This window comes from Alosa sapidissima, chromosome 24 (assembly GCF_018492685.1).
Source record: "Alosa sapidissima isolate fAloSap1 chromosome 24, fAloSap1.pri, whole genome shotgun sequence".
NCBI classification, from domain to species: Eukaryota; Metazoa; Chordata; class Actinopteri; order Clupeiformes; family Clupeidae; genus Alosa; species Alosa sapidissima.
Window position 1 is genome coordinate 11,348,413 of NC_055980.1, and position 25,316 is coordinate 11,373,728.

A 25,316-nucleotide genomic window follows, 5' to 3' on the forward strand; every position below is an offset into this window, starting at 1 on the left:
GTGCCGCTGTAAACAGGAAATTCTTGTTAATTTTGGATGATAAAACTTATTTCCTCCACCCTGAGTTTGAGTTGCTTCCCTCAGGGTGGATCTAAACCTATGGCAAAGAAAAAGATCTACAAGGGCTCTATCATCCCAAATGCAATTACTGTGGTTAATAAACGGTGGACAAATTAGAGTAACAGTTGTGTAGTTTATACTATACTGAGGCTGCACATGTGCCTAGCTATAGGTCTGAGAGAAGAATGAGGAGGCAGAAAGGGTGGGGAGATCTGGGGTAGAAGCATCTGGAAGGTGGAGGGACTGGAGCACTGTGTGTGTGTGTGTGTGTGGAGAGGGGGGGGGGGGGTACTTTGTATCGCATGTAGGCTACTGTATGCTTTACTGGAGAGACCGAAGACCATTTTCGTGTTTGACATGACAATAAAACTTATTCTATTCTATCCAATAATATCTGCCACCATCATACTCCAGACCACGTGGTGGCGGCACACAGTTTGTAGGCTACATTGCTATTCACAGCCTTACTCAAGGAACAGTCATGTGAGGACCCAAGGCAAACATCAGCTTACAGTGCTTATAACAATGCTTTTGAATTTGTGTGTGCTTTTAAAGTAGGCCTATTTGCGTAAAGGGATCACCGTACTCTAGTATTATGTTTCGTCCAAAATGTCACCACACCCTCAGGTTTGTTTGAGTCTTTCTTCCTTTTATATGAAGGTGTTCTTTTAAATCTCACTCAGCAGAGAGGAGAGGCGAGCAACGTTAGTCCCGACTATGTGTCATCCACAGATGAGGAGTACATTGCTTTTCTGTGCGTGGGTGGTGTTTTACATCTCGTTCCTGGTTGCTACGAGAAGAATGTGGACAGGGAAATACGTCCGCAATCCTTTCGCTCGATCACTTTTCGCCAAAATGGTGTCGGAGAGCGAATATAGTGCTGAAAATCAAGAGGTAAGCTTTATTTTTAACTGTCTCAACGAGGCCATCTATTGCTGTAAAAACGAACTGTCTGAGCCAGCTATAGGCCTATGTGAAGTTACAAGGTTTCAAGAGAGTTCTAGGGAAATTGAGCGAGACGGGACAGGTGTGATGTTTGCCCGAGCGAAGTCACTCTACATATGTATTTGACAGATGTCTCCGAAACACTTCGGTTTGCATAATATGTTCGACTGTAGCTTACAAAATAAAAACTGTGACAACTACAGCATTGCTTTGTTCAGCCGTGCCAAATATAATGCAAAGTTACACAGTCGTTTAAAGTTACTGTTAGTTATTCTGAATTATGGAAAGGTTCAGCCAGACGGTTAAATGATTATGTTTCTAAACTAAGGAATCTTTGGTTGAGTATGCGGAGTGCTCTGAATGTGTCAATTTCTACAGTGGTACCGTTGCTGTCCGGATCTACTGGGGGAATCGGTAAGACCATTGTTCGTGCAGAGTGACTTGGACGCAGACACTCGGACCTTTCTAAAAATGAGCGAGGAGAAGTCTGGCTGGCTGTTCACTCAGCTCTATCACTCCTTCTTTTCAACCGTTTTCAGTCCCATCATGTCTCGGACCTCCATCAACGGGTGAGAATGGGTTGTCAGCTGCACAGCCCCTTACAAAAAATAGCTGCAATTATGGGAGAATGAAGTACAATGCAGTATGATATTGTTTTCCTGTCTAAAATGCATATGAACTGCAAATAATTCCTCACAAATCGTAGTTTTGACACTTGCAGTTGTTTTTGTAAGGGGTGCGTTTTAATTTACTCAAACACATGCTATTGGTTTACTTCTTTCAATCTCAATATTTTCTTATTAACTACTATGAGGAAGTAGAATCCTAATTTGACATTATCATTGGGTATCATTTTGGGGGACAGTGTTTGGCCAATGAATGAATGAATGAATGAAATCAAATGGATATGATGAATAAATAATGGTGCACATGTGGATCTTTGTTAAACCATCCACATGTTTAGTATGTGGTCCTTTCTTTTTGTTCAGTCTACTCTACAGTAACAGCCATGAATAGCATGGCCATGCATGCAATAATCTACTGTTTCAGTCAAAAAGGCATCTCTGTCTAATCCTTTATTGCCCTTTGCTTACCCTCCATTTGGTAGGTTTCTTGGCCGAGGCTCCATGTTTGTCTTCTCAAGGGATCAGTTTCGCCGCTTGCTCGGCATCCGCCCAGACTGGAAGGCAGACAGGCTGCTGGATCTGGGGGCAGGAGACGGGGGAGTCACCGATGTCATGGGCTCACATTTCAGAGAGATCTATGCCACAGAGGTTTCCATCCCGATGAGATGGCAGCTCCAGAAAAAAAATTACAAGTAGGTGCAGTGTATATATTTACTTATCAGAGCTTTATAAATGCCTTGCATTCTTTGATGTCAGTCTGTTGTGGGTATAGTTCTGCTGGTTCCTCAAGTGGAGCAGAAGCATTTCCCATTGTGTCTAGTGGGATGTTGAATTTATATGAAGAGTTTGATTCCAAAACGCTATATTCTCCATTTCAATTTTTCAATTTTCATAAATCATTTTTACATTTTGTTTTCCAGGTAATGTCAGTGCAACTGTAATTGGGTTACTGTTATTTGATTTATCTTGACTCAATCAAAACTGCAATTGTATTGATATTACCTGAAATACACAATTAAATAACATGATTTATTAATGTTATTAATGCAGTCGAGTGATATTAAAAGGAATGCACCTCAGTCAAACAGTCTAATAACTATTGCTCTCTAGGGATATTTGTGGTTTACTGCTCTCTCTCTCTCTCTCTCTCTCTCTCTCTCTCTCTCTCTCTCTCTGTCTTACTCCCTCTCTCTCATCAGATTGTTAGAAATTGAAGAGTGGCAGAACACAGGCTTCCAGTATGATGTCATCAGTTGTCTTAACCTGCTGGACCGTTGTGAACAACCTCTGGACCTGCTGAGAGACATCAAGAAAGCTCTTGTGCCGGGGTCAGGCAGGGTCATCGTGGCTGCTGTAGTCCCCTTCCAGCCCTATATAGAAATAGGTGAGTGGAACAAAATATTGAGCTGACCAGTGATTTTTGTCCTTAAAAATATATTTAGTAAGTGTTGCCTTCTTTTATTTTCATTGCTGAAATTGTTGGTATCCTGCCATGAAAAAAGAGAATCCCTCAATTAAAAATGACATTGCTCCAGTTTCTTCTTATCAGTACATTTTTCTTAGAAGGATTGTCTTGATGATGGCCAGTTCCAGTCTGGTACCTTGACCTTGGAGTTCACCTTGAAAGTTTTCTTTGGCTCTTTGTCTGGTCGATGTTCATTTAGGTGCACACAATGATACCGAACTGCAGTGACTGGTTTTCTCCATTAAAATAGGCTACATGACTAAAAACAACATCAAATACATGTGTAATACTAATTGAGGTAGAACAGTTAGTTTTAAATAGCACTATGATCCAATAATCTGTCATCTTTGTAGGGCTACCAACAAATATGTCCCGGCCATATTAGAATATCAATGTAAAATACACAACAAATTATCTAAAAATTAGTTTAAAATTAGTTTTATAGTCTGCTGGCCCACGCTGACGTTTTAAAGCATATACATTGAAGTATTCAGAATTTGTCTTGGGTGAAAGGTCCATTTACTATAGCACCCTGCATTCTCTTGGTACAAATTGGAGGCATAATCAGACATCTAGCAGTACCAATAATATTAATAGCATCTTATGATCTCGACAGGGGGGAGATGGGAACGCCCAAAACAGCATTTGAAAATCAAAGGAAAGAGCTGGGAGGAACAAGTGACCAACCTATCCATTGAAGTCTTCTCCAAGGTTGGGTTGGAAGTCGAAGCTGTGACTCGGTTGCCATATCTTTGCGAAGGAGATATGTATAAGGACTACTACGTGTTGGATGATGCGGTATTTGTGTTGAAGGCTCAGGAATGAAGTTGAACTTGCCCTTAATTCAGTCAGTCACACGCTGGAAGGTTAGTTCATGTGGTGCTCCTGAAGTCTAAACAACGCTGGTTTCATTTTTGTGTGGGTTGCTTTTAGCAACAGACTTATGCTGTGAACAAATCTCTCTGAAGTGATTTGGTTAAACAGATCAAAACATTGTCCTGTGATTTTAATGTTTGTATTCATAAAGTAGTCTCTATGATATACAGAGGCTTTTTCTATGTTCCATGAATAAGTTCTGTATTCAATAACACTGGTTTTCTTGTATTGAAAATGGATCACCTGTCCTTAGGTCAATCAAAAAGCATTGTTTCCTGTTCAAATCATCGTCTGTAAGTAGTGCCTTTGAATTGATTTGTTCTTTTGGATAGCAAATATAACACTTTTTACTTTGATACTGTTATCTTGTTGAAGAACATCAACCCTTAAGCTGGTACCGTCACACCGGTGTGACAGGAATGTTGGAAAGAATTCAACATGGAATTTTAGAACCTTACATTGTTGCGGAACAGAATCTTCTGTTAGAATATTCAAAACTCCCCTGCTGAAGGCTGAACAAAAGAAAATCAATACAAATATGCAAGGACCAATGGGAAGACTCTTCCAGTTTTGCTGTTGCCTACTGAATAGGATTTTATTTTCATTCCCAATTCCAAAAGTTTTGTTCTGTACATGTATGGGCAAGTTGAGTCCACTAAGCTGGGTTAACGCGCCATTCAATAAAAAAAATAATAATAATAATAAAAAAAATAATTTCATGCTGTGAAATGTTTGTTTTATTTTTTGTGGAAACTGGGAGTGTTATATGAACAATTTTAGAATGCACTGAGAAGTGGAGGCAGTCTGGGGATGCCATAAACAGAACCAACATTATTATTATTGTGGTTGATGTTATGTTATTGAACTTATATATTGGGGGTTTACAGGTCCCTGCATTTCTAGTAGCATCCTTGCAGGCGGTCCACATAAAAATGTAGCTTATTTAGGCTGTTTATGAATAGGTTACATAGTATCCCTTCTACCCATGCTTCTATCAAGGAGGGAAAAGCCCTTCAGTGAAAACTCTAGAAAATCTCCGACACTCATTTGCAGGCGTGTCTGTACGACCCTTCGGTCTGCAAGCGCCAACCCCATTCCCAGTTTGCATTGGGCGGGCGTATCGTTGGCCACGTCCCCGGGCCACGTCGCGCAGTACTCGCCATTTTTCACCCGGGCGTAGAATAGTACCGATAAAGCTGTCGGACAAGCACATCACTTACTGTCTGAGTTTATCAACAAGTTTAGTCTGACAGCTGTAGTGTAGACACATCTTGTCTCGTTTTACTGAGATAAGACCCACGACTGTTTTGCAGCAAAATGAACATTTTCAGACTCACCGGGGATCTCTCCCATTTAGCAGCTATCATCATCCTACTGCTTAAAATATGGAAAACCAGATCATGTGCCGGTAAGTCAGTGAGCTATATCTATAATCTCCTAAATTAAGCATTAACCTTGAATATATTATGACTTGTCATGCAAGTGCACACAAACCACCTTAATGTTACATCGCAGAACTTGCATTAAGCTTTCATAGTCGGTGACATGTTAGCTGATTGGCTAATGTTAAGCTAGCTAAAGAATCCGCTGTGCCAGCGAGGCCTTGCACTCAGCTGACTAATAACCAGTGTTCTATTGCTAACTGGCTAGTGTTAGCCTCTCATCTAGTTGTCAGAATAAATTGTCATAGGTCAGTTTACCTGGCTAGGATATATTTTGAGTATCTATTTGGATGGACTTTCAGGTGTGGTCTGTTAAGTGCTAAAATGATGATCCTCCTAAATGCACAAAAGGAGAGAACCCCACCATACACAGCCCATCATAACATAAGTTAACGTTACCCTCTTGCTAGCTAACGTTAGCTATTTTAGCATAATGGATTTCAGTCTTGTTATATTAGGCCACCTCACGGTATAAGGCCATGGGATTTTTTGAAAACAGGGTTGCCAACATGTTCCAGTGTAGTTACACACACTGTGCCTTCATAACTTGCCCTCTAACGAGCTTCCCTTCACTAGTTAACGGTAGCTGAAGTTCGCAGTAATGTTGATCCATATATCCCAGACTTATGATTGAATTGAGTTTCATTAATTAAGTGAAAATCGTGCAAGTAAAACTGTTTTGGTTGTTTGGTGTGTCTTTTAGGCAAAATAAACGGTAAAACTTGCGGACCTTTTATTTTAATTCATTCATTCGCTATTAGATTCTAAGATTGCTTCTCTAGTCTGACCTCTGACGTGGCAGCCCTGTAGGAGAAGGCGGATATTAAACTTTTGCAAGGAAGTAAAGTAATGGAATGCACGTTACTATGTTAAATAGTGTTGTTGAGCTTTGCAACGCCGTCCAATTGGTTTTGTTTAAATTCCGATTGTTAAGTCTCGCTTTACCTTTTGAACTCCTTAACGTATAGTCATGCACTTTGAGCAACCACGTCGGTCTCCAGGATGATAACACACTTCCAGGTCGATGTGATACTGTTCCTCTGTTATCATTGTTCATGGCAAATGCAAAGTATCTTACCCATGTGTAACGTGAGCATGGTAGAATGAGTGATGTAAGCTTGATCTCTGATGTATACATCCCAGACCAAGAGTTTTTTTTAAAAAATGTCTTTCTTTTGAATGGCAGAGAGAGTAACTTTAGTTTGACACCTGCGATTTTCTAAAGGGCATAGCCTGTATTAGGACACGTTTTGAGCCCTCCCCTACCTTACCAAGTCAAACTGTAGAACAAGCCCTGGGTGCAAATGGTATTCCTGGGACATCACGGCTCACAGTAGCTATGTATGCAAGTTTCGCTCTTTGCCTTGCTTTGTGGTCTTATTAGGACACCAGAGGTTGAAGCTAGGTTTTGACTGATGCACAGCAAGCTGTAATACAAGCATTCCTCTGCAGCGGGGTAATCTAGGTGGCTGTTGGTTACACACATTTCTTACACTCTCAAGCACAAGGCCCTCTGGATTTGATTACATCTGAGGTGTTAAAGATGAGTAAGTGTTGTGATGGCACTGTGACAGTTTTTTGTTGACTTTGTTTTTTAGTCCACCTACAGCTAACATCCCTATCTTTCAGGTATTTCCGGGAAAAGCCAGGTCTTGTTCGCACTGGTGTTCACCACTCGCTACCTAGACCTGCTCACCTCCTTCATCTCCCTCTACAACACCAGCATGAAGGTGAGCGACACAGGCCCAGCTCTCCAGCAAAGGTTTCCTTATGATCAAAACTTCCCCTCAGTTGGTTTCAATAAGGGCGTACTCACTGGGCACGGTTCACTTGTACCGTGCCGGATTATTGTTCTCTCCCATTCTCCGCACTCACACTGCATACTTTCAAAACTGTATAGGCGCGATCAGAAGCCCAACCATGCCGTGCCTGAGTCCACCTCCTCAAAAGGACCGGGGCACGGATTAGCGTACCGTGCCCGGGTACAGTAACGAGCGATCATACTGATCAAACGAATTGGAGTTTGGGGGTCAAACGTACTCGGTTACCGTAGGGATGACATAGTGTGAGTACGCTTTAACAGACCTGGCAAAATGGAATTCCTGTTCTGAATTGCTGGTTGCTCCCCCTGATTTCATTGTCTACATCTTCTGTCTACATCTTCTCCAGTAGCTTTGTATCCATCTGATGGAGAGGTCCAGGTGTCTTTTTGAGTTGTTACTTGAAACTGAACGAATAAAAGTAGTGTATCAATCTCAGATACTGAATGAATGTTGAATGAGTCTGGAAGCCAAGCCCTTTATGCTATTGACCCAGCTTTTATTTGTCAAAAGATATTTGCTTTTGTGTTCACACCTCTAAATCCAGTTGGGATGCACACACCGTTAAAGCCGGCATGGAAAGTTAAAGGATTCTGTGTGCTATGTACTGCAACTCTTAGCCCTTTTTTATTGTTATTATTATTATTACAGATTCATGTGTTTTGTCATACTGTAGATAGTACCTCCATAGACATTGATGCCTGGATATGTGTTTTGATTGACTGTACAATATGTGTCGTTATCCCAGGTCATCTACATTGGCTGCGCGTATGCCACGGTGTACCTCATCTACTCCAAGTTCAAAGCCACCTATGATGGCAACCACGACACCTTCAGAGTAGAGTTCCTGGTTGTCCCTGTTGGTGGCCTGGCATTCCTGGTGAACCATGACTTCGCTCCCCTGGAGGTAAATGCCTGCTCTATCCAGCTATTACAGACTGTGCTATTCTTTTCTTTAGCTAGCTACACGTGAAGGCAGTTATTTTGCTCACACAATTCCTAGTTCCAATGCAGAACAATAAAATGTATTGCAGACAGTCAAGTTCAGTTTTGTTTGATCATATTACACTTGAAAAGTCTCAACGGTGTGAAGGTGTGCAGTTGCTCTTGTTTTTCCAGTTCAATGACCAGGGCTATTGGTACAAAATGGGTAAAAGTGCATACCAGGAATATCAGGGTTACAAAGCATTTGCATATATTGAGCATCCATCCGTTGTGCCAGTCTTTGCCAGTTAACTTTAGGGTTAGTACACTGAAGGCGTCTCCGCATGAACTTCCTGGGTTAGTGTGTTCTAGTGTGTTTGTGTGGGCATTCAGACTTTAATTGGTGAAAAGCTTAATCTTATCATCTACGATATGGCATGATTCATCTTACCTTTGATGCACATTTGCACACTGTATTGTTCTGAATGTAGACCACAGTAAGAGTTTCCCATCTTCTTTATGAAGATGTACCTTCAGAGGATTCCCTTTGTTAGGCTGTGTAATACAGAGTATATGAGACAAGTGATGTTTACAAATACCAGTATCAGCCTCAATGGAGAGCATTTAATATTAGTACCTGTTGGCTGTTGTCCATGTTTTATTTGCATATGAACTGCATGGTACCCTGATTGCATATTGGTTATTTACTTAACCGACCTTCCTCTTGTCTGTGAATTACTCCTGCTTACTGCCTTTAACTCCACCATTGGCATGCACTAGCAGTTGGCAAGAGGCAGGTCTCTGTAATAGTCTATTTGCATTATCAGACCCAGGCTTGAAGTATAAACTTTAGTTTCACTGCTGAAGTGTTATTTTTACTTGAAACACTCTGATAGAGCAACAAGATTGTAAATCTATGAAAGCCTGTCTTCTTTTTTTTATTGGTTTGGATACTGGATCTTGTCAACAGTTACGTCGATATCTTGATTAGAGTAGGCATGAATCTATGCTTATAATAAGTATGTTTTTAAATGTAGAATTTTTTATCATGAAGTAGAGTTTTTCCTGTAGGGAAATTATTGCGTCTTGTTTTTTTTTTTCTTGGTGTTTCACCTGGTTTAGGGGTGAACACCACACAGATGTAATTAGACCATCTCAAGAGGCTTATCCGACTCCTAGGCCCTCACAACTAATGGATAACATTATTGCACAATGGGCTAGTTTCCCAGACAAGGATTAAGTCTAAATTTGGCTTACAATGAAGAGTCTCCATTCAGACTCCTTCTCGCTCAGGGCTAGGCTTAATTGGCTTTTGGTGAATTCATCAGATAGCTCTCACTCAATTTGAACCTAATTGAGAGTTCTTATTTCATGGCTTATTTAAAGAATAAACATCAGCAGATTCTGGCAGGCTCTCAACCACTTAATATTTCCTCTGCTGATAAATGTATGACTTTGATCTAGACTCAAGGATTTGAAGAAAATGTTCCATAGGAAGTTTCACAGAGTGAAGCTCTCCCTGTAGTTCCACTCTAAAAGCTATTGCACACCGAGTCTGTATTTTATGTCCGAAATTGTTGAAAAAATAAAATACAACCTTGCCTTGTATCAATCAGCGTTAACATAAGGACAGCCGTGGAAACCCTGTATCGGTCGGTCAATAGTCTAAATTTCCTCTGTCTCTTCCAGATCCTGTGGACCTTCTCCATCTACCTGGAGTCCGTGGCCATCCTGCCCCAGCTCTTCATGATCAGCAAGACGGGTGAGGCAGAGACCATCACCACCCACTACCTGTTCTTCCTGGGCCTCTACCGCGCCCTCTATCTCATCAATTGGATTTGGCGCTTCTACTTCGAGGGCTTCTTTGACATGATCGCCATCGTTGCCGGCGTTGTGCAGACCATCCTTTATTGCGACTTCTTCTACTTATACGTCACGAAAGGTGAGCTGCATGTGGTTTCGACCTCTTTTGGAATATTTAAGTGGTGTGTACTTTATGATGTTGATTGTTTTGGAAGTGGGGTAGTTAGTGATGCGCGAACCGCCCGACCCATTTTGGAGATCCAGCCTGCCCCGCCTGACCTGACAAAATGCCATGATAATGTTACCTTATTTTACAAGACATTCATGTAGGCTAACAAATAAATAGAAATGCTTTTTAGCTTAAGTCATGGGACAATCCAATGCAGTCAGTGTAGCCTTGTATCAGGCTAGGCTATGTTAAACTGCAATTACAATGGGAAACCTCATTCCTCTCTCTCTCTCTCTCTCTCTCTCTCTCTCGCACACTGAAACATAGGCGTGCGTGTGCATACTCAAACACATGCCTTAACATTTCGTACCTCAGCTCTCTGCAGTGAACTTGCACAAAGTAGCATGCCAATATTACTGTTCTTGCAGACCATCAGATAAGTTTTGATGGTGTAACCTGTCCTGAACAAGAGGTAGGCTACCAAAAACACTCATTCGTTTTACAAAAAAAATGCATTCGTAAATTAATAAGAAGACCGGGATGATTTTGACTGTACAATATTAGGCTATGCTATAGATTAATTCAAATAAACCTAATTAGCCCAAAGGCTAGTATAAACGTCTGTGTAGGAATCTGCGTGGAAATAACTCATACAACTTCTTTTTTTTATCCAAGAGTGAGCTAAGCAGCAGGGATGTTGCCAGATAATCGTGGTTAGACCATAAGATTAGGTCATAAGCCGGCCTGCGCATTACTAGTGGTAGTAGTAGTGAAATATTGTATGTATAATATAGTAAATACGTGGAAAAAGTCCTTCCAACAGTGACTTTGACTGCTTGCTTCCTGTTAACCTAAAAAGGTTTTGCTTTGCAGCCATAACCTTTTAATACATGTGCCTCGTCCTCTCTTGTGCTTCTTTTAGTACTGAAAGGAAAGAAACTGAGCCTGCCAGCGTAAGTGCCAAACCCAACACCTCAGCAGAATCGCGAGGTGGGCATAGGACATCGCTGCCACCGCGCCCAGTGTAAGATGCCTGAGACGGAGTTCGAACAACAGCAACAGCAACAGCAACAACAACAAGAAAACGAGGGATCCTCCACTCTTTCTTCTGTCGTCTTCTGATCCAACATATCAGCAGCTCCAGAACAAAGCCGAGGCCATCCTGTGGCTTCAACCAACTCCACTTTTGCCCCTCACCCCCTCCCCACCCCTGGTCCCTTGCAAGCCTTCGGATTCCAGTTTTACGCATCTTGCCTTAACCTTTTTATTATTCTGTATAAAGGAAAAAAACAAAACAAAAGTGTTTTTTCTACATAAAAGGTGTTCTCTCCGCAATTTGACACACATCAATGTTTAAAACCGACAAAAAGCAAACAAAAAACTCTAAAACGCCTTGAAATTGGCATCAATACTCAAGGGGACTTGTTCTTATGGTGAACATTGACTATGTTTGTAAGAGGATTTGCAATCAAAAAATAAATGTGCATTGTTTCCTGTGATATGGGAAATATCTGTCGGACTGTATGCTCCCCCTTTCCATACCCCATGGCGGTTATTGAGTGGCTGTTTTTCTTATTACACCGTTGTCATCCCCTGTACATTCCTTCCCTAAAGAATGCCAGTTATGGATGGTTCAAGTGCCATGCTCCTGTTTTTTTTTTTTTTTTTCTTCATCATGAACAGACCATTCATTCTCTGTTAATGTTGTGCTACATCATAGAAGTGAATACCACTACCCCAAAATCCAACAGTGTGGTTTAACCATGCACCATTGAATTCTGCATCAGGTCCATGTAGTTTCATGATGTCAAACAGGTATTGAAACACTGCCTTATCTTCATTGCTGTAAATGGCTTTGATCATGCAACTGGCAAATATTGTTTTTGTTCATTCTTTTTTTTAACACCACCCAATGCTTTATCAGTAAAATGGCCCATATCAACAATACATTTTAGATGGGTCTTTAATTTCAAAGTAGTTTTGCCAACAGTAAAACAAGCTGATGGAATTCAGTAACATTTAAGATTATGATGGTAATATAAGAAATTATTTTTCGAACTTCAATTTATTTGAATATAGATATGCCATATTGTCTCTGAAATAAACAGCAATGCCCAGAAAAATGTAAACACGATGTGCATATTGATGAGCTCATGAAAGCTTTGCTTTCTTGACTTTAACAAGTTTGATTTATTATGGGCATTGTTGCACATTCTTCCAACAATCCTCTCATCTTTTTATTTTCACACCCCAACCATTCCTATTTTCTTTCTTTTTTTACATTTTTTTTAAATTGAGCTTTTGCATGTGACCATCTTGAATAAAGATTTTACGGGAAACACTGATTTGGTGGCATTGAATTACTCAATATATAACCTTATATTTGGAGACGTGTACATTTTTGCTTGTTTTCAAATAACTGGCAGGCGCTCAATGCTGTGAGAATGGGATGCAAAAGATCAGGGGGAACGACTGTGCAAGCCATTAAAGTCTGACGGAACTCTGAGTAAGTGCACACAACCAGAAAGAAAACAGTCGTGATATCAGACGGTCCAAGTCAGCAAGATCATATTTAAACATAGTCCCCCCGGACTGAAAATTTGCCAGATTCGTTCCGTGACCGCTACATAGATTATAACATGTCTTAAACTCGGGATGATCAAGTGTAGACCGCAGACTGACAACAATGAAATGCCTGACAGCTGACAGGCTGCCACATCGATTTAGCTAGCGGCGGGCTAACGAAACCTAACAAAACAGCTAACTAGCTAGCTGGCAACCTTCTGTGTTGTGTGATGTAGCTGTGCAAATTCGCGGAAATCTAGTGTTTAACATGTAAAGCGTTATAATCTTCACTTTAGTTGTAGGATTGATGTTCGTCAGGACAATCTATTCAAATTAATGTAACGAATTCGCTAGATAGCATGTTATAAAACGTCAGCTTTGCGAGGTAACGTTAGCCATAGCTAGTTAAATACATTAGCAGGACATTGGCAAGGGACCATATCCCTATTTGGATGGGTGGTGGCTAGATTTCGCAATACTCCTTACTATCAGTTGGAGCATTTGACAGAAACGTTGTCAACATGCCTGGAATGATTGTGTTTGGTCGGCGATGGGGTATTGCCAGTGATGACCTTGTTTTCCCTGGAGCTTTTGAGTTATTCGTCCGAACAATATGGTAAGTTTAAAGCCCACATAGTTCATTTCTGTCGACATGTTAGCCTGACAAAAAACACGCTTCTTCCCTGACTGTCATTGTTATCCACCCTGTGGATATAATGTTGCAAAGATACGTTGTTTATAAGTTGATGCTACCGACATGTATCAGCGGAAGTGATTATCAGCCACTATTTCTGAGTCTTCTAGACAACTTCTGTGTTCTTTATTATTCCAGTTATTAAATACCACTATGCATAATACCACTTTTTATTTCAGGTGGATTGGCACGTTCGTTTTGTACACCATCCATAAGGGACACTTTGATTGTGGGGGAGGCACAGTCCTTCATAGTTACCTCGTTGTTCTGCTTGTGCTCCTTGCTGTCATCATCTTTTCACTCGGTGCGATTGTTTATGTCAGCGCACGAGGTAGGCACTAGCACCACTTGTTATCTAGTAGCTAGTTACTTTGCTTAATGAAATGGTGCTAATTGCTATGCATTTCCTTCGTTTCCCTCATTCTTCGTAAGGCACCATAATGAATCCTGGTCCTCGTCGCTCCATGCCAGCCTTGGTGTATTTTCGGGCCGTTTTGTACATCCCCGAGTTCATCTGGGCTTGTCTCGGAGCTGTCTGGGTGAATGATGACAGTGGAGGATGCGACCCTGCCGCTGTTGGAGCTGTCATTGGTGCAGTTATTTCAAGGTATGTGCAGGAGAACCTTTTTGCCATTGCTGTGTTCCCATAACAAAAATACTCATTTACATTTGATTTCAAGTAGTTCTTTGATCTCGGCTGACGTCAACATGTTGGAAAGGATTACTGAGCAGATTACTGTTCACAGGGCCCTTTAATGTCAAAGTTGATGCTGTACAGACAACTACAGACTCAATGCTCACACCCCCTTTAGCCTTCTTCTTTCGTGTTGCAACTGGCACTGAATTAGTCCTTAAAACTGAAGTTGTAGGGGAAGTATGTGTTGGCTAATGTATCCGTCCTGCCTGTTTCAATTCCTTCTCTTTTCCCCCATTTTTCCATCTTTGTGTCTTGGCGCAGCTGGGTCATCATCTTCTTCACGGTGGTGGGTGTGCTGGTGGTGTTTGACCCGATGGGCGCACCACGGCAGGCAGTGATGGCCGAGCCGCAGGGCTTGCGCGACCTGGAGAGCAGCGAGTCGTCCCAGTTCCTGTCACGAGCGCGCTCGCTGGCCGTGCGCGTGTGGGAGAGCCGCCTGCGCCTGCTCTGCTGCTGCCTGCCGCAGGACGACTCGCATCGCGCTGCCTTCAGCGGCATCGCCCAGCTCGTCAGCGGCTTCTTTTCGGTATGCGGCGCACCCGGTGTCCATTCCCTGGTGTCGAGTGCCACTTTTTAGAATAATAATAATGTTATGAATTGCTGCCCTAGTATGCTGATGGATTTACTTATAAACAGAGGGTAGGATTTAGTGTATATTTCTTTCTATTTCTATAGTATGAAAAAAAATGTATGTCTTGACTTAACTGAGCTTTAAAGCAACTGTCTAGAGATAATGTGACCTGTTTTCGTAAAGTGAAGACAGTTTTTATACACACATTCCCAAAGAAATAATACACTAGGTGAATTGAAGTGAATGGAATGGAAAAAAAGTAATAAAATGAAACTTCCTGAAGAACAGGATCCTGTTACTGTGATAAACCTGACTCTTGTCTACATGAGGTGTAGAAATACCTAGCAGTGTATTCTAGAAGCCCAACCTGTGGTCTGTCATTGCTGTAATGCTTGTGAATGTGTGTGCAGGACACAGACCTGGTACCCAGTGACATCGCTGCTGGCCTGGCCCTGCTGCATCAGGAGCAGGATAAGGTGGAGCAGTGCAGGGACCCTGACGATGTGCTGGCCCACAGCCCCTCCTCCCCAATAGTGAGTATATTCACATAGTATCCAAAAGTACACTCTTAAAACAAAATTGTGTTGTCCCTATCGGGACAGAGAGATTTGTTAAAAAAAACATCGCAAGTTGTGTTATTTTTAACACATATTGTGTATTAAATAAAAAAGGAAAAAACACAAACTGATGAAATTAATCAAATAGTTGTTTGATTTATAAAATGTCAGAAAAAAGGGGGGGGGGGGGGTGCCCACGCTGCCAGTGTTTGTGTGAGATGGGTGCTGTCCATGCAGGGCAGCTCAGGGCAACCAAACTGATATGACGGTGTGTTTACAGACAACATTTCTGTGATTGGATTTTCTCTGATTTGTGAGATCACTGACCCGATTAAGACCGCCTGCGAGAGAAGGCCATCAGCAACCCTATGAGACCGCATGTGTGTGTTCTGCCCATAAAAGTCACAAAATGCTCTCTCTCTCTCTCTCTCTCAGAGGGAAGATCTGGAGGTGGAGCTGGAGAGAGCCACTCACTGCATGTTGTTTGCGGTAGCGGCGTACGGATGGCCCATGTATGTCTACTCCAACCCACTCACTGGCGTCTGCAAACTCAGTGGTGACTGGTAAGAGAGCCAGGGCAGCTATCAAGCAGCTATTAATAGTAGAGCATCCCCTGTTTTATGCCATATTATAGTTAAATACTATTTATGCAGCAAAGCAGAAGCACACTCACTTTGGATTACGCTGTTAAGGCTTTACTAACTCTTTGTCCTTCTCTGTGACCTTCACCATGTTTCACTCTGTCTCTGTCTTGACAGATGCACTATATTTGAGTAAAAGTGAGCTGTCATTGAACAAAGACAAACCTATACTGTATAGTCTTAATCTGTGTGCATTGTTACTAGCATTTATTGTCATGTATTGTTCTGTCAGAAGAAACAGGGTTCTAGTAGGCAGCAAGCTTACACAGGATTAGGTAACAGTGCTTCCTGTGCGGTTGTGCTGAGTAAGGATGAGTTGGTGTTGTGTTTCAGCTGTCGGAGCCGTAGCAGTCAGTATGACATTGTGGGGGGCGACAGCCTTGGCTGCCACTTCACCTCCATCCTCCAGACCACGGGCCTGCAGTACCGAGACTTCATCCACATCAGCTTCCACAACCAGGTCACTCCAGTGCACACACACACACACACACACACACACACACACACACACACACAGGCACAAGAAAAGACAATACCGCTATTCTGTCCACGGTATCAGTGTAGCCTTTTGCCCTCATTGACCTGGCCACAACATGATCATTCCTGACTGCTCAGAGATATAACTGAATTTACGTTTAAGTTTGAAGCTCCTAGAAATCAAGCCATTGCGTTTTGTTAATTTGCCATAGCTTGTCATTGTAAAGAGGCATTGTTTTTAAAGAGAATGCTCTGTGCTGTTTTACAGATCTACGAGATCCCTTTCTTTGTTGCCCTTGATCATAAAAAGGAATCTGTTTTGGTGGCTGTGAGGGGAACCCTGTCACTAAAAGTAAGCTCTGTTCCTTTCCCTGTCAGTGTTGTAATGTACTTGTAGTGTACTTGTAATGGAATTGCCACTCCGTTTGATTATGCCCTTAAGTTTGACAAGTTGTTCTTCAGCATTCTTACTAAAGATTTCTGTGTGCAGGACGTGTTAACGGATCTCTCAGCGGAATGTGAGAATCTGCCTATTGAGGGTGTATCAGGGGCTAGCTATGCACACAAGGTATGTATCTCTAAAGCACTTTACTTTTCCTCTGTTGTTGAGGTACTGTTAGTGTGTGAATTTATAATGTTTATTTAACTATCCATCATTTAGGGAATTTCTCAGGCAGCCCACTACATTTATAAGAGGCTTGTCAACGATGGGATTCTGAGGCAGGCTTTCTCGATTGCACCTGTAAGAACTACAACCTTCATTTTTTTACAACCTTCATTTATAAATACAAACAATGCTGTGACAATATGTACTTGGCCATGTGCTGTTTCTATTAAATGTCATTGTTTCTAATGAAATGTGTTGTAGTTAGTGTTGTCCATTTGCAGAGTGATATGTTAAGCAGAGATGTGGTTGAGTCATGATAACTCATGATTGCATGCCTCATCTCCCCGGTGTAGGAGTACAGGCTGGTCATCACCGGTCACAGCCTGGGTGCTGGCACTGCCGCCATCCTGGCCGTCCTGCTGCGCAACATGTATCCCACGTTGCAGTGCTACGCCTTCTCACCACCAGGGGGCCTCATGAGGTAAAAATGTTGCATTAAGGGTCTGAAGAACACTGCCAAGAGAACTGAAAACGTTTCTAGATGATGAAACTAGGCCAATCAATATTTGAAACGCTGCTGTTTGAACCTATTTGCAGCAGACATGTTACAAACTACAAAAATGTTGTAAGCCTATCTTGTGTATTTGTAGTTCCTGCTCTGGCTGTTTGTTGTAGTATGCAGTATATATGGTTATGGTTATGGGATTTGGCAGACACTTTGGTACACTGTTGATGGTACAGACGTTTGTCTTAATCAATCAACCACTGTTCTTTCACAGCAAAGCTCTGGCTGACTACTCTAAGGAGTTTGTGGTGTCTGTGGTGCTGGGGAAGGACCTCGTCCCTCGGTAAGGACCTATCTCAACAGCGTGCAGAGCACATCGGCAGGATGTAGAATGAGGACAGGGGGGACTCCAGTGGGAGAATGTGCCCGAGTGGGATTTAAATGGGAAAGGAAGCTAAATGCACTGAACAGAAGCTGCTATTCTTAACCGTGGGTGTAATGGAGGAGTTATTTTTAGCACTTTTCTATTATGTGGAGGTGAGGTAATGAGGGCTGTCCTCCTCAGGCTTACTCCTGTTATCTGCAGTGGTGATGTCTGTCCATCTGCATCCATCAGTGTGTCTCTCTTGTCTGTCTCGTCTGATAGGTTAAGTTTACCCAACATGGAAGACTTGAAGAAGAGAATTCTAAAAATGGTCTCTAATTGCAATAAACCCAAGGTAATTCAAATGTATGAAGTGTATATCAACATAGATTTAGTTGTAGAAATATTTTTATTTCATACATCTCCAGAAATCTACTCTGCTATTGTCATTTGGAAATGTTACATTACTTTACATGTTCAAGTACTTTCCCTACACCTGGATGTCTCAGAAATTGTGCAACATTCCTGTGTCTCAGTATATTATGAAAGACCCATTTTTGTAACATGGCCCATTTTGCGTACCTCCTACGCGTTCCCTGCACTCCCTCTCCCTCTCAGTACCGCATCCTGCTGCACGGCTGCTGGTACGAGGTGTTTGGCGGCGAGCCCGACGACTTCCCCACAGAGCTAGAGAACCGTGAGGAGGAGCTCAGCGCGCCGCTGCTGGGGGAGGAGAGCCTGCTGGTGCGCAGCTCGGCCTCCTACCAGAGCCTGGCGTCGGACGACTCGCCCACGCACGCCACGCACCTGCCCCTCTACCTGCCGGGCCGCGTGCTGCACGTCACAGAGGAAGGGCCCACGCGCAGGTTAGCCGGAATGTGTACACACACACACACACACACACACACACACACACACACACACACACACACACGCAGGCATACGCATGCACGCACGCATACACACGTACGCATACATATGCACACTCTATGTACATCCATGTACGCACACACACCAACGAGCGTGCAGATGCAGAACCGCATATGTGAAGTATTTTAATATATATACACCCACACGTAAGTCATATTTTACAGTGCACTCATAGGTACATTAATACATAAAACATATATTGAATGAAATTGAACATATATAGTCATGCACTTAAATTCATAAGAACAACTCCTATTACAAACCAAGCTAATGTGGTCTATATAGATGCACATAGTTTAAGTACAACTAGTGCTCAACTTTTGGACGACCAAAAAAAGTGAAAAGTGCCACTCATGCCGTGTGTCCCCCACACAGATCCTGCTTCTCCCAGGTGAGGTACCGGGCGGAGTGGTCCAACGAGATGGCCTTCCGCAGCGTCCTGATCAGCCCACGGATGCTGGCCGACCACATGCCGGACGTGGTGCTGCGGGCACTCCAGAGCCTGGGCAGCGAGCGGGCGTTCTTGCTCTGTCCTTCCTCCATGAGCAACAGCCACCTCAACGTCATCTGACATCCCAACTCCCCAGTTCCGCTCTGCCAAATCACCGCCTCAAACTTTTCAATTGGAGTTACATTCAGGACATGTTTGGGAGCTGTTCAATGCTGTATCTTTTTTTTTTCCAGTGTATGTCTGTCGCGTGAATAATTTATTAAATTATTTATCCCATTTTTAGGGGGATCCCTTGGACATTCTTGTGTCAGTGATTGGAATTGTACAGTATTCAGAGAGCATTGCTGTTTTTGGCTATAAAGAAATTGTGTGTACATATATCATCAATTTTTGATGTTTTGAGGAACGTTTAAAGAAAGGTGGAAAAGAAAATGTGTAAGCAAATAGAACACATCATCCATTGAGTTCCTGATTGTCTGTTTTGATCTTTGTCTGGGACTTTTGAAGAATCAGGGTGATTAGTGCCTATGCATAACTGTCAAAATCAAGTCACCAGGAATCCTGTGGTGATCTGAAGGAGCAATGTCATGCCATTTCCGTCTTATTTTTCTCTCTGCAGTCAGTTAGAATGCAGTGGGAATGCATGTTATCAAAGCATTTATTTAGCATGAAAACATTGTAGCGCTTTCCGGGACGGCCCATAACCATGCCATTTGTGTATTAACTCATCCGTATTGTGTCCATTGCGGTGGATTTTTTGAAACCATTAAATACACTGTGAATACTGTATGAGTGTTGTATTTATACAAACCTTTAGTGTTCAACTGCACATCTTTAGAATGGCCAAGGGCCTTGAATAACATTGCTGTGGAAGCATCAACTGCCTGACTTTCACATGTGATGTGAAAAAGTAACAGGTGGTTGTGATTTTCAGCACTAGAAGGTGGCCAGAAGCATGTTATACACTGGTATTGTGGTGAGGTCATATTTTGACATGTGGTGGCTTACAGCTGTGAGAGGGATGTCAATTGCAATTCTATAAAGAGGAAGATATCCTGTTTAATTCAGTTCCAGCTGTCTCTGCCATGCCTGCAAACAGGTGGCTTTCTGATTAACTTCTATTGGGCTGAAATCAAGGATGTATGTCTTTACTGAGGATACCATCCTGTATCATTTACTTCATAATAAGTTAAGTAATTATATCAGAATGGTTATTAAAAAATTGGCTTTAGTCTTTTTGCAGGTCCCTTATTAAAAACTATAAATAGTATAATATTGATACAGTTATATATATATTCCTGGACATGTATATATATTCTAGTTTCTATGAAACCTCCTAAACTGAATGTATTTCTAAAACAATTCCTTAAGTGAACAAAACGCCACGTGATGATTTTTGATAGATAATCGCGGATTACATTTCGCTCCGTTCGTTCCCTCCCATCCCGCTTTTAGAGCGTGACGTCACCATGTGACGGCTCATCAACAACTCTTATGTTGGGACTACTTCACTTGGAACAACTGGAGTTGCATTGGAAAGGAAATACTACTCTGTGTCAGGCAGCGGATCCTGCAGGACACAGACTTTGAGTGCTTAAACTTACTGTTATTTTTTTAGTTATTTATATCCAAGTAGATGTACATAAGTTTTAACGTTTCGTGTCGAAGCTTTTCGCTCAGTAATCATAAGGTGGTTAAGTTAGCGGGCGAGCTAGCTAGCTATCTTAAGTAGCTAGCGCAGCTAGCTATATTTTCATAGCTAGCTGGCAGAGTGAAGTGGAGATATGGAGTTGGACGACGGAGCCCTCTACCAGGATGACTCTGGCTCCTCGGCGATGATGTCCGAGCGGGTTTCTGGTCTGGCCAGTTCAATCTATCGAGAGTTCGAACGACTGATAGGAAAGTACGATGAGGACGTTGTGAAGGAACTAATGCCCCTCGTTGTCGCAGTCCTGGAAAACTTGGACGCGGTGTTCGCTGAGAACCAGGAGCACGAAGTCGAGCTGGAACTGCTGAAAGAAGACAACGAGCAACTTGTGACCCAGTACGAACGCGAGAAAGCTTTGAGAAAAGGCGTTGAAGAGGTGGGTTTGACAGTTTTAAAACTATTGATTTGGTAGACTGACATGAAGCCGTTAATAAACCAGGCCACCCATTCCACGTTTGCAGGCTTAACAGCTTTAAGTCATCTTGCAGAAGAAAAGTGCTGTGGAGTCTCAGTCCGTTGCTAGTAAGTTAGCAGTAGCTGCATAAAAGACGTTATAATAAGTTAACATTGCAATGCATTGCTTACGTGTGTCCAATTGTTTACTCCACCCTTGATGTTGCAAGTTAACTTGGGTCTACTGATGCTGGTAACCTGTTGAGTGATGCACTTGCCAACAATGCATCTCCCACTATTTGTAATGCAAAGCATATTTGAGTGCTGATATCAGGGTGATTAATCAATTAAGGTAATAAAGTAACTTCTGATATTTTGCAGTCTGTCAGACCGCCCTGGCTTATGGTCTTTCTCACTTGGTGCGTAAAAAGTAACGTAACGTTAGTTAATCCACAACAATGGGTTGTCTTGGCGTCTCATCCACTCAACCAAGTGTGAACTGTCAAATTTACTTATCTAAAATGCTCGCCAGAGACTATAACCGCACCACACATTTGTTTAATGTGGGCTTGATACAGATGGAAAATGCCGTTATTGCGCAAAAGAATCAACAGGTTGGTTACGCGCAATGATATTAGTGCCAAACGTATTTGAAGGCCAGCTTTGTTTAAAAAAAAAAAAAAAAAAAAAAAAAAAACCGTTTCTTTCTTACTTACATTCTCTCAAATATAGTACATCCTTTGCCAACCGAATTATCTTGTAATTTATTGGTGAAACAACACCGAGGCACGGGATGCCTCTGGTGGCTCGCGGGCTAGTCATGTGCGAGTGTAAATGGTTCGTGGAACTTCAGGCTGCAAATTACTATTGACTGTAGTCACTGTGTTCATCCACAGCATTTTTCTGTTGACGTGTGTTGCCAGAATTGAAAACATCACCCTTTCCGTCTCCGATGCATCAGGCGTATTATTTACGTATCACCAGTTGTCATATTGACCAGGATTGATGGTTTCCTTATAACAGTTGTGTACGTTTTTAAATGACTGGTCATTAAGAAGTACAGTATAGGGACATTGCGCCAAAGCTATATTCATTGTTTCCAGTTGTCTGTCGTGTCTGGGCGCCATAAGATCTGAAACGTCAGTTTATGTGCCAAACAACCTTAGTGCCCAATGACTTTTCCCCATCAAGAGCATGGTGTAAAAGGATGTCTTTTAAAACAGTTGTTAGTTTTTAAACAGACACGTAGTCTAGTAGTCTAGTCTGCTCTTCCTGTGTCTGTAAAGATAATATTACTGAACAATAATACTCACTAACAGCACTGAGTCTGAGGTCTGAGTGACCTTTTCTAGTCTTAAAATACAGATAATGTATAGGCTACTACTGCTAAATTACACATGTGAAAGCAGACGGTAGTATTGTTAGTGTCGTCGGTTTCTCCGGCGATATCAGACGGACACATATCAGTCCGTAATCTATAGGCCATAAGAAATCTGCTCTCCATGACCCATCTTTAACTATCAGGTTATTGCCAGACAGAGCTGACTTCACTGTTTAGTCTGGTAAAGTGTTGGCAATCTAGCACCATGGTCAACGAACAACAATGCAGCCGTAAATGCTCAGTAGGCCTAATTAGGATGTCACACATCATTTCATTTGACATGTATTACTTACTGACAAGTCAGCATCACACCTTGTGCAATCTCTGGAGTCATCAAGGTTCTTTGGTCTCTCCCAATGAAGAAAACCTTATCGAGTAACATTTTCAGAGAAGTAATAGCACTCGAGCCTTAGCCTTATTTCCCCTTATTTTGTGTAAGGGGTTTTACAGTACCACTCATGACAGTTTCAGAATGCTTGAGTTTAGTAGAATGCTCCTCTCCCTGTCAAGGGAGAATATTGGGGCCAGTCAAGTGCAGCTGTGTTGCTGCAGACTCCAGTTCCCCACTGTTCCTCTCGACAGACTGAAGTGGATCACATTCAACCCCCGAAAATGCTCCAAACCACAAGAAGTAGGACCAGATGGCAGACTACTGTTGTGGAGACTTTGACCATCTGGGATGTGAATTGCCCGAATTGCCCGTTCAACTTCACTTTTTCTGTGGATGCTCTGTTAAAAGCATCCAAATACTAGAATAGACTGTGAACGCTAGTAGTCGTGTGAAAGGGGTTTCACCGTGTCTGCTTAATGCCTTCCTATCGAAATCAAACTCTTATTTGGCAACTCATTTTTACAAGTCGAGTTCTTCTCACAGTAATGGAATAGTTTTCCCAGGCCTGGGAGCCTCCTGTGGTATTATGCTCCATCGCCACTGCCAGGTTTCCTTCACATCACACACTCAGCCAGAGACTATTTCAGGGCTGGCAGCCGGGACTGCAAGAGTGGGACCAATATTTGCTTGTTCGCTGTCCGCTGGGGTGCCTATCCATGGCTCATTGGGTAGGCCATCGCTGGACCAGAGAGTTTCGTATTTAATCTGGGAAAAAATTACCACAAAAGTGATTCCTCTTTTGTAGCATCTATTCTTTCACGCCACCCCACCCCCCCCCCCCCCCCCATACTTTATAACTCATTTGTTGGATGCATATGCTGCTATGTGTAGGCCTACTTTTCACTGTTTCACTGTTCACCAGTGCCAGCATTTTGGGATCAGTTACCCATAAATAGTTTTATAGGCCTAACTGCTGTTCCTAGCAGTTGAGATGGAAAGAAAAAAAGAGACATCTGCCACGCACACTCTCTTCTTTCTTTCTTTCTTTCTTTCTTTCTTTCTTTCTTTCTTTCTTTCTTTCTTTCTTTCTTTCTTTCTTTCTTTCTTTCTTTCTTTCTTTATCCTAATGGAACAGTTAGCAAGGCGCCCACCTCTCACTGTACAGTCACTTTGTTCATCTGTCAGATAACATTCTCTGCCAGGCAAAAAAAAAAAAAAAAAACGTAACAAGCAGCCATTCACTAAAGCCCAGTCTAGTCTGGAAGTGTGTCTGTGACTGAATCCGTGTGGAGAGGATCATTCACCGCAGCACAGGTGGGAGGCCTCACCTTGCTGAGTGACCGGCTGAGAGGCGAGACCTATTCAAGGCGCCTGTTGCTTGGACTGGTTTAGCTGCACAGGACCAGCTGCCTTGACCCATGACTCCAGTGGCACACCTACGAGGCCGTCCGTTTCGGCTCATCCCTAATAATGATAAAAGCTCAACTGAACGTTTATTTCATACTTAACATTAGGTAGCCTGGCAAACGTGATGTGCCTGTGTCAATGTGTTGTTTTGTTTTTCCCATTTTCTTTCCCTTCTGCTTCCTAGGTACAGGTGCCATTTAGGGTCAAACAGTATGTTTTAGCAAATTTGGCCCAAATAAACATAGGAGTGATGAGCTCATTGGGGGGAAAGGAAAAACGGCGTAGGCCCAAACAACACTCTACAGCACAGTATTGGGGCTGTTTTCTTGCATGTTGAATACAGTGGCACTGTTTTTGTAAACCAGTTATTTTGTTTTGGTATTATTGACCTCCCTTATTTATTCACTGATCACTAATGAATAGAAATAATAAACCACCTTTGCAGGAATGTGCACTTTTGGATAAGCATGAGCCATTCAATTGTTGGGAATGCTGAACTGAACCCGTCGTTGCCCTTCGAGCATGCATCCAGGCAAATTTATTTGCCAGCATAGTTTTGATAAAGACAGCATCGTATTGCTATTGATATTGTTATCGGCAGAGACTGAAGGTTGACATTTCAGTATCACACCATCCCTACTCGTGCATCAGTGAAAGTGGTGTCCTTGGCGAAGAGAGGTGTTATGTGGGCACACCCAGCCGTTGTGATTTCTATGAAGCTGCCCCATTGGCTGGTCCTTGTTTGTGTATGGTTTAGCACGTTGTGTAGCTCACCTGCTTCTACAGGTGAAGACTGATGTAGGTGTGGCTTGGCAGAATGGATTATAACGTTCATGTCCTGCGGGTGTGTTCTGCACACCTTTTGTAATGTTTTAAATGCTAAGTGAGCATGTTTAAGATGTGTATA

At 42.3% G+C, this 25,316-nt stretch overlaps 4 protein-coding genes across 9 annotated transcripts in view; all 4 read left to right on the forward strand.

Annotated features, from left to right (window-relative positions):
* The first annotated feature begins 513 nt into the window (after positions 1-513).
* On the forward strand, positions 514-4,687 carry mettl9 (methyltransferase like 9). Its single transcript, XM_042083682.1, has 6 exons — positions 514-687; positions 793-954; positions 1,384-1,574; positions 2,114-2,323; positions 2,831-3,015; positions 3,713-4,687. The coding sequence occupies exons 1-6, from the start codon at positions 670-672 to the stop codon at positions 3,919-3,921; spliced, it is 975 nt and encodes a 324-aa protein (XP_041939616.1). The 5' UTR covers positions 514-669; the 3' UTR covers positions 3,922-4,687.
* A 392-nt stretch (positions 4,688-5,079) lies between these two features.
* Positions 5,080-12,475, forward strand: kdelr2b (KDEL endoplasmic reticulum protein retention receptor 2b). The gene is made up of 5 exons (XM_042083602.1): positions 5,080-5,380; positions 7,044-7,144; positions 7,983-8,141; positions 9,848-10,100; positions 11,053-12,475. The coding sequence occupies exons 1-5, from the start codon at positions 5,290-5,292 to the stop codon at positions 11,085-11,087; spliced, it is 639 nt and encodes a 212-aa protein (XP_041939536.1). The 5' UTR covers positions 5,080-5,289; the 3' UTR covers positions 11,088-12,475.
* A 166-nt stretch (positions 12,476-12,641) lies between these two features.
* On the forward strand, positions 12,642-19,976 carry daglb (diacylglycerol lipase, beta). Its single transcript, XM_042082105.1, has 15 exons — positions 12,642-13,311; positions 13,569-13,720; positions 13,822-13,996; positions 14,348-14,612; positions 15,068-15,190; positions 15,650-15,777; positions 16,189-16,315; positions 16,601-16,684; positions 16,823-16,900; positions 16,994-17,074; positions 17,293-17,420; positions 17,719-17,787; positions 18,091-18,163; positions 18,427-18,674; positions 19,114-19,976. The coding sequence occupies exons 1-15, from the start codon at positions 13,217-13,219 to the stop codon at positions 19,307-19,309; spliced, it is 2,022 nt and encodes a 673-aa protein (XP_041938039.1). The 5' UTR covers positions 12,642-13,216; the 3' UTR covers positions 19,310-19,976.
* Positions 19,977-20,696: 720 nt separating this feature from the next.
* The window catches only part of spag9b (sperm associated antigen 9b), a 61,544-nt gene continuing 56,924 nt past the window's right edge, over positions 20,697-25,316 (forward strand). For all 6 annotated transcript variants that reach the window (XM_042082096.1, XM_042082095.1, XM_042082097.1 and 3 more), the window contains exon 1: positions 20,697-21,273. In XM_042082096.1, coding sequence (XP_041938030.1) covers positions 20,974-21,273 — 300 coding nt within the window. In that variant the 5' untranslated portion in view covers positions 20,697-20,973. The remainder of the gene's footprint in view (positions 21,274-25,316) is intronic.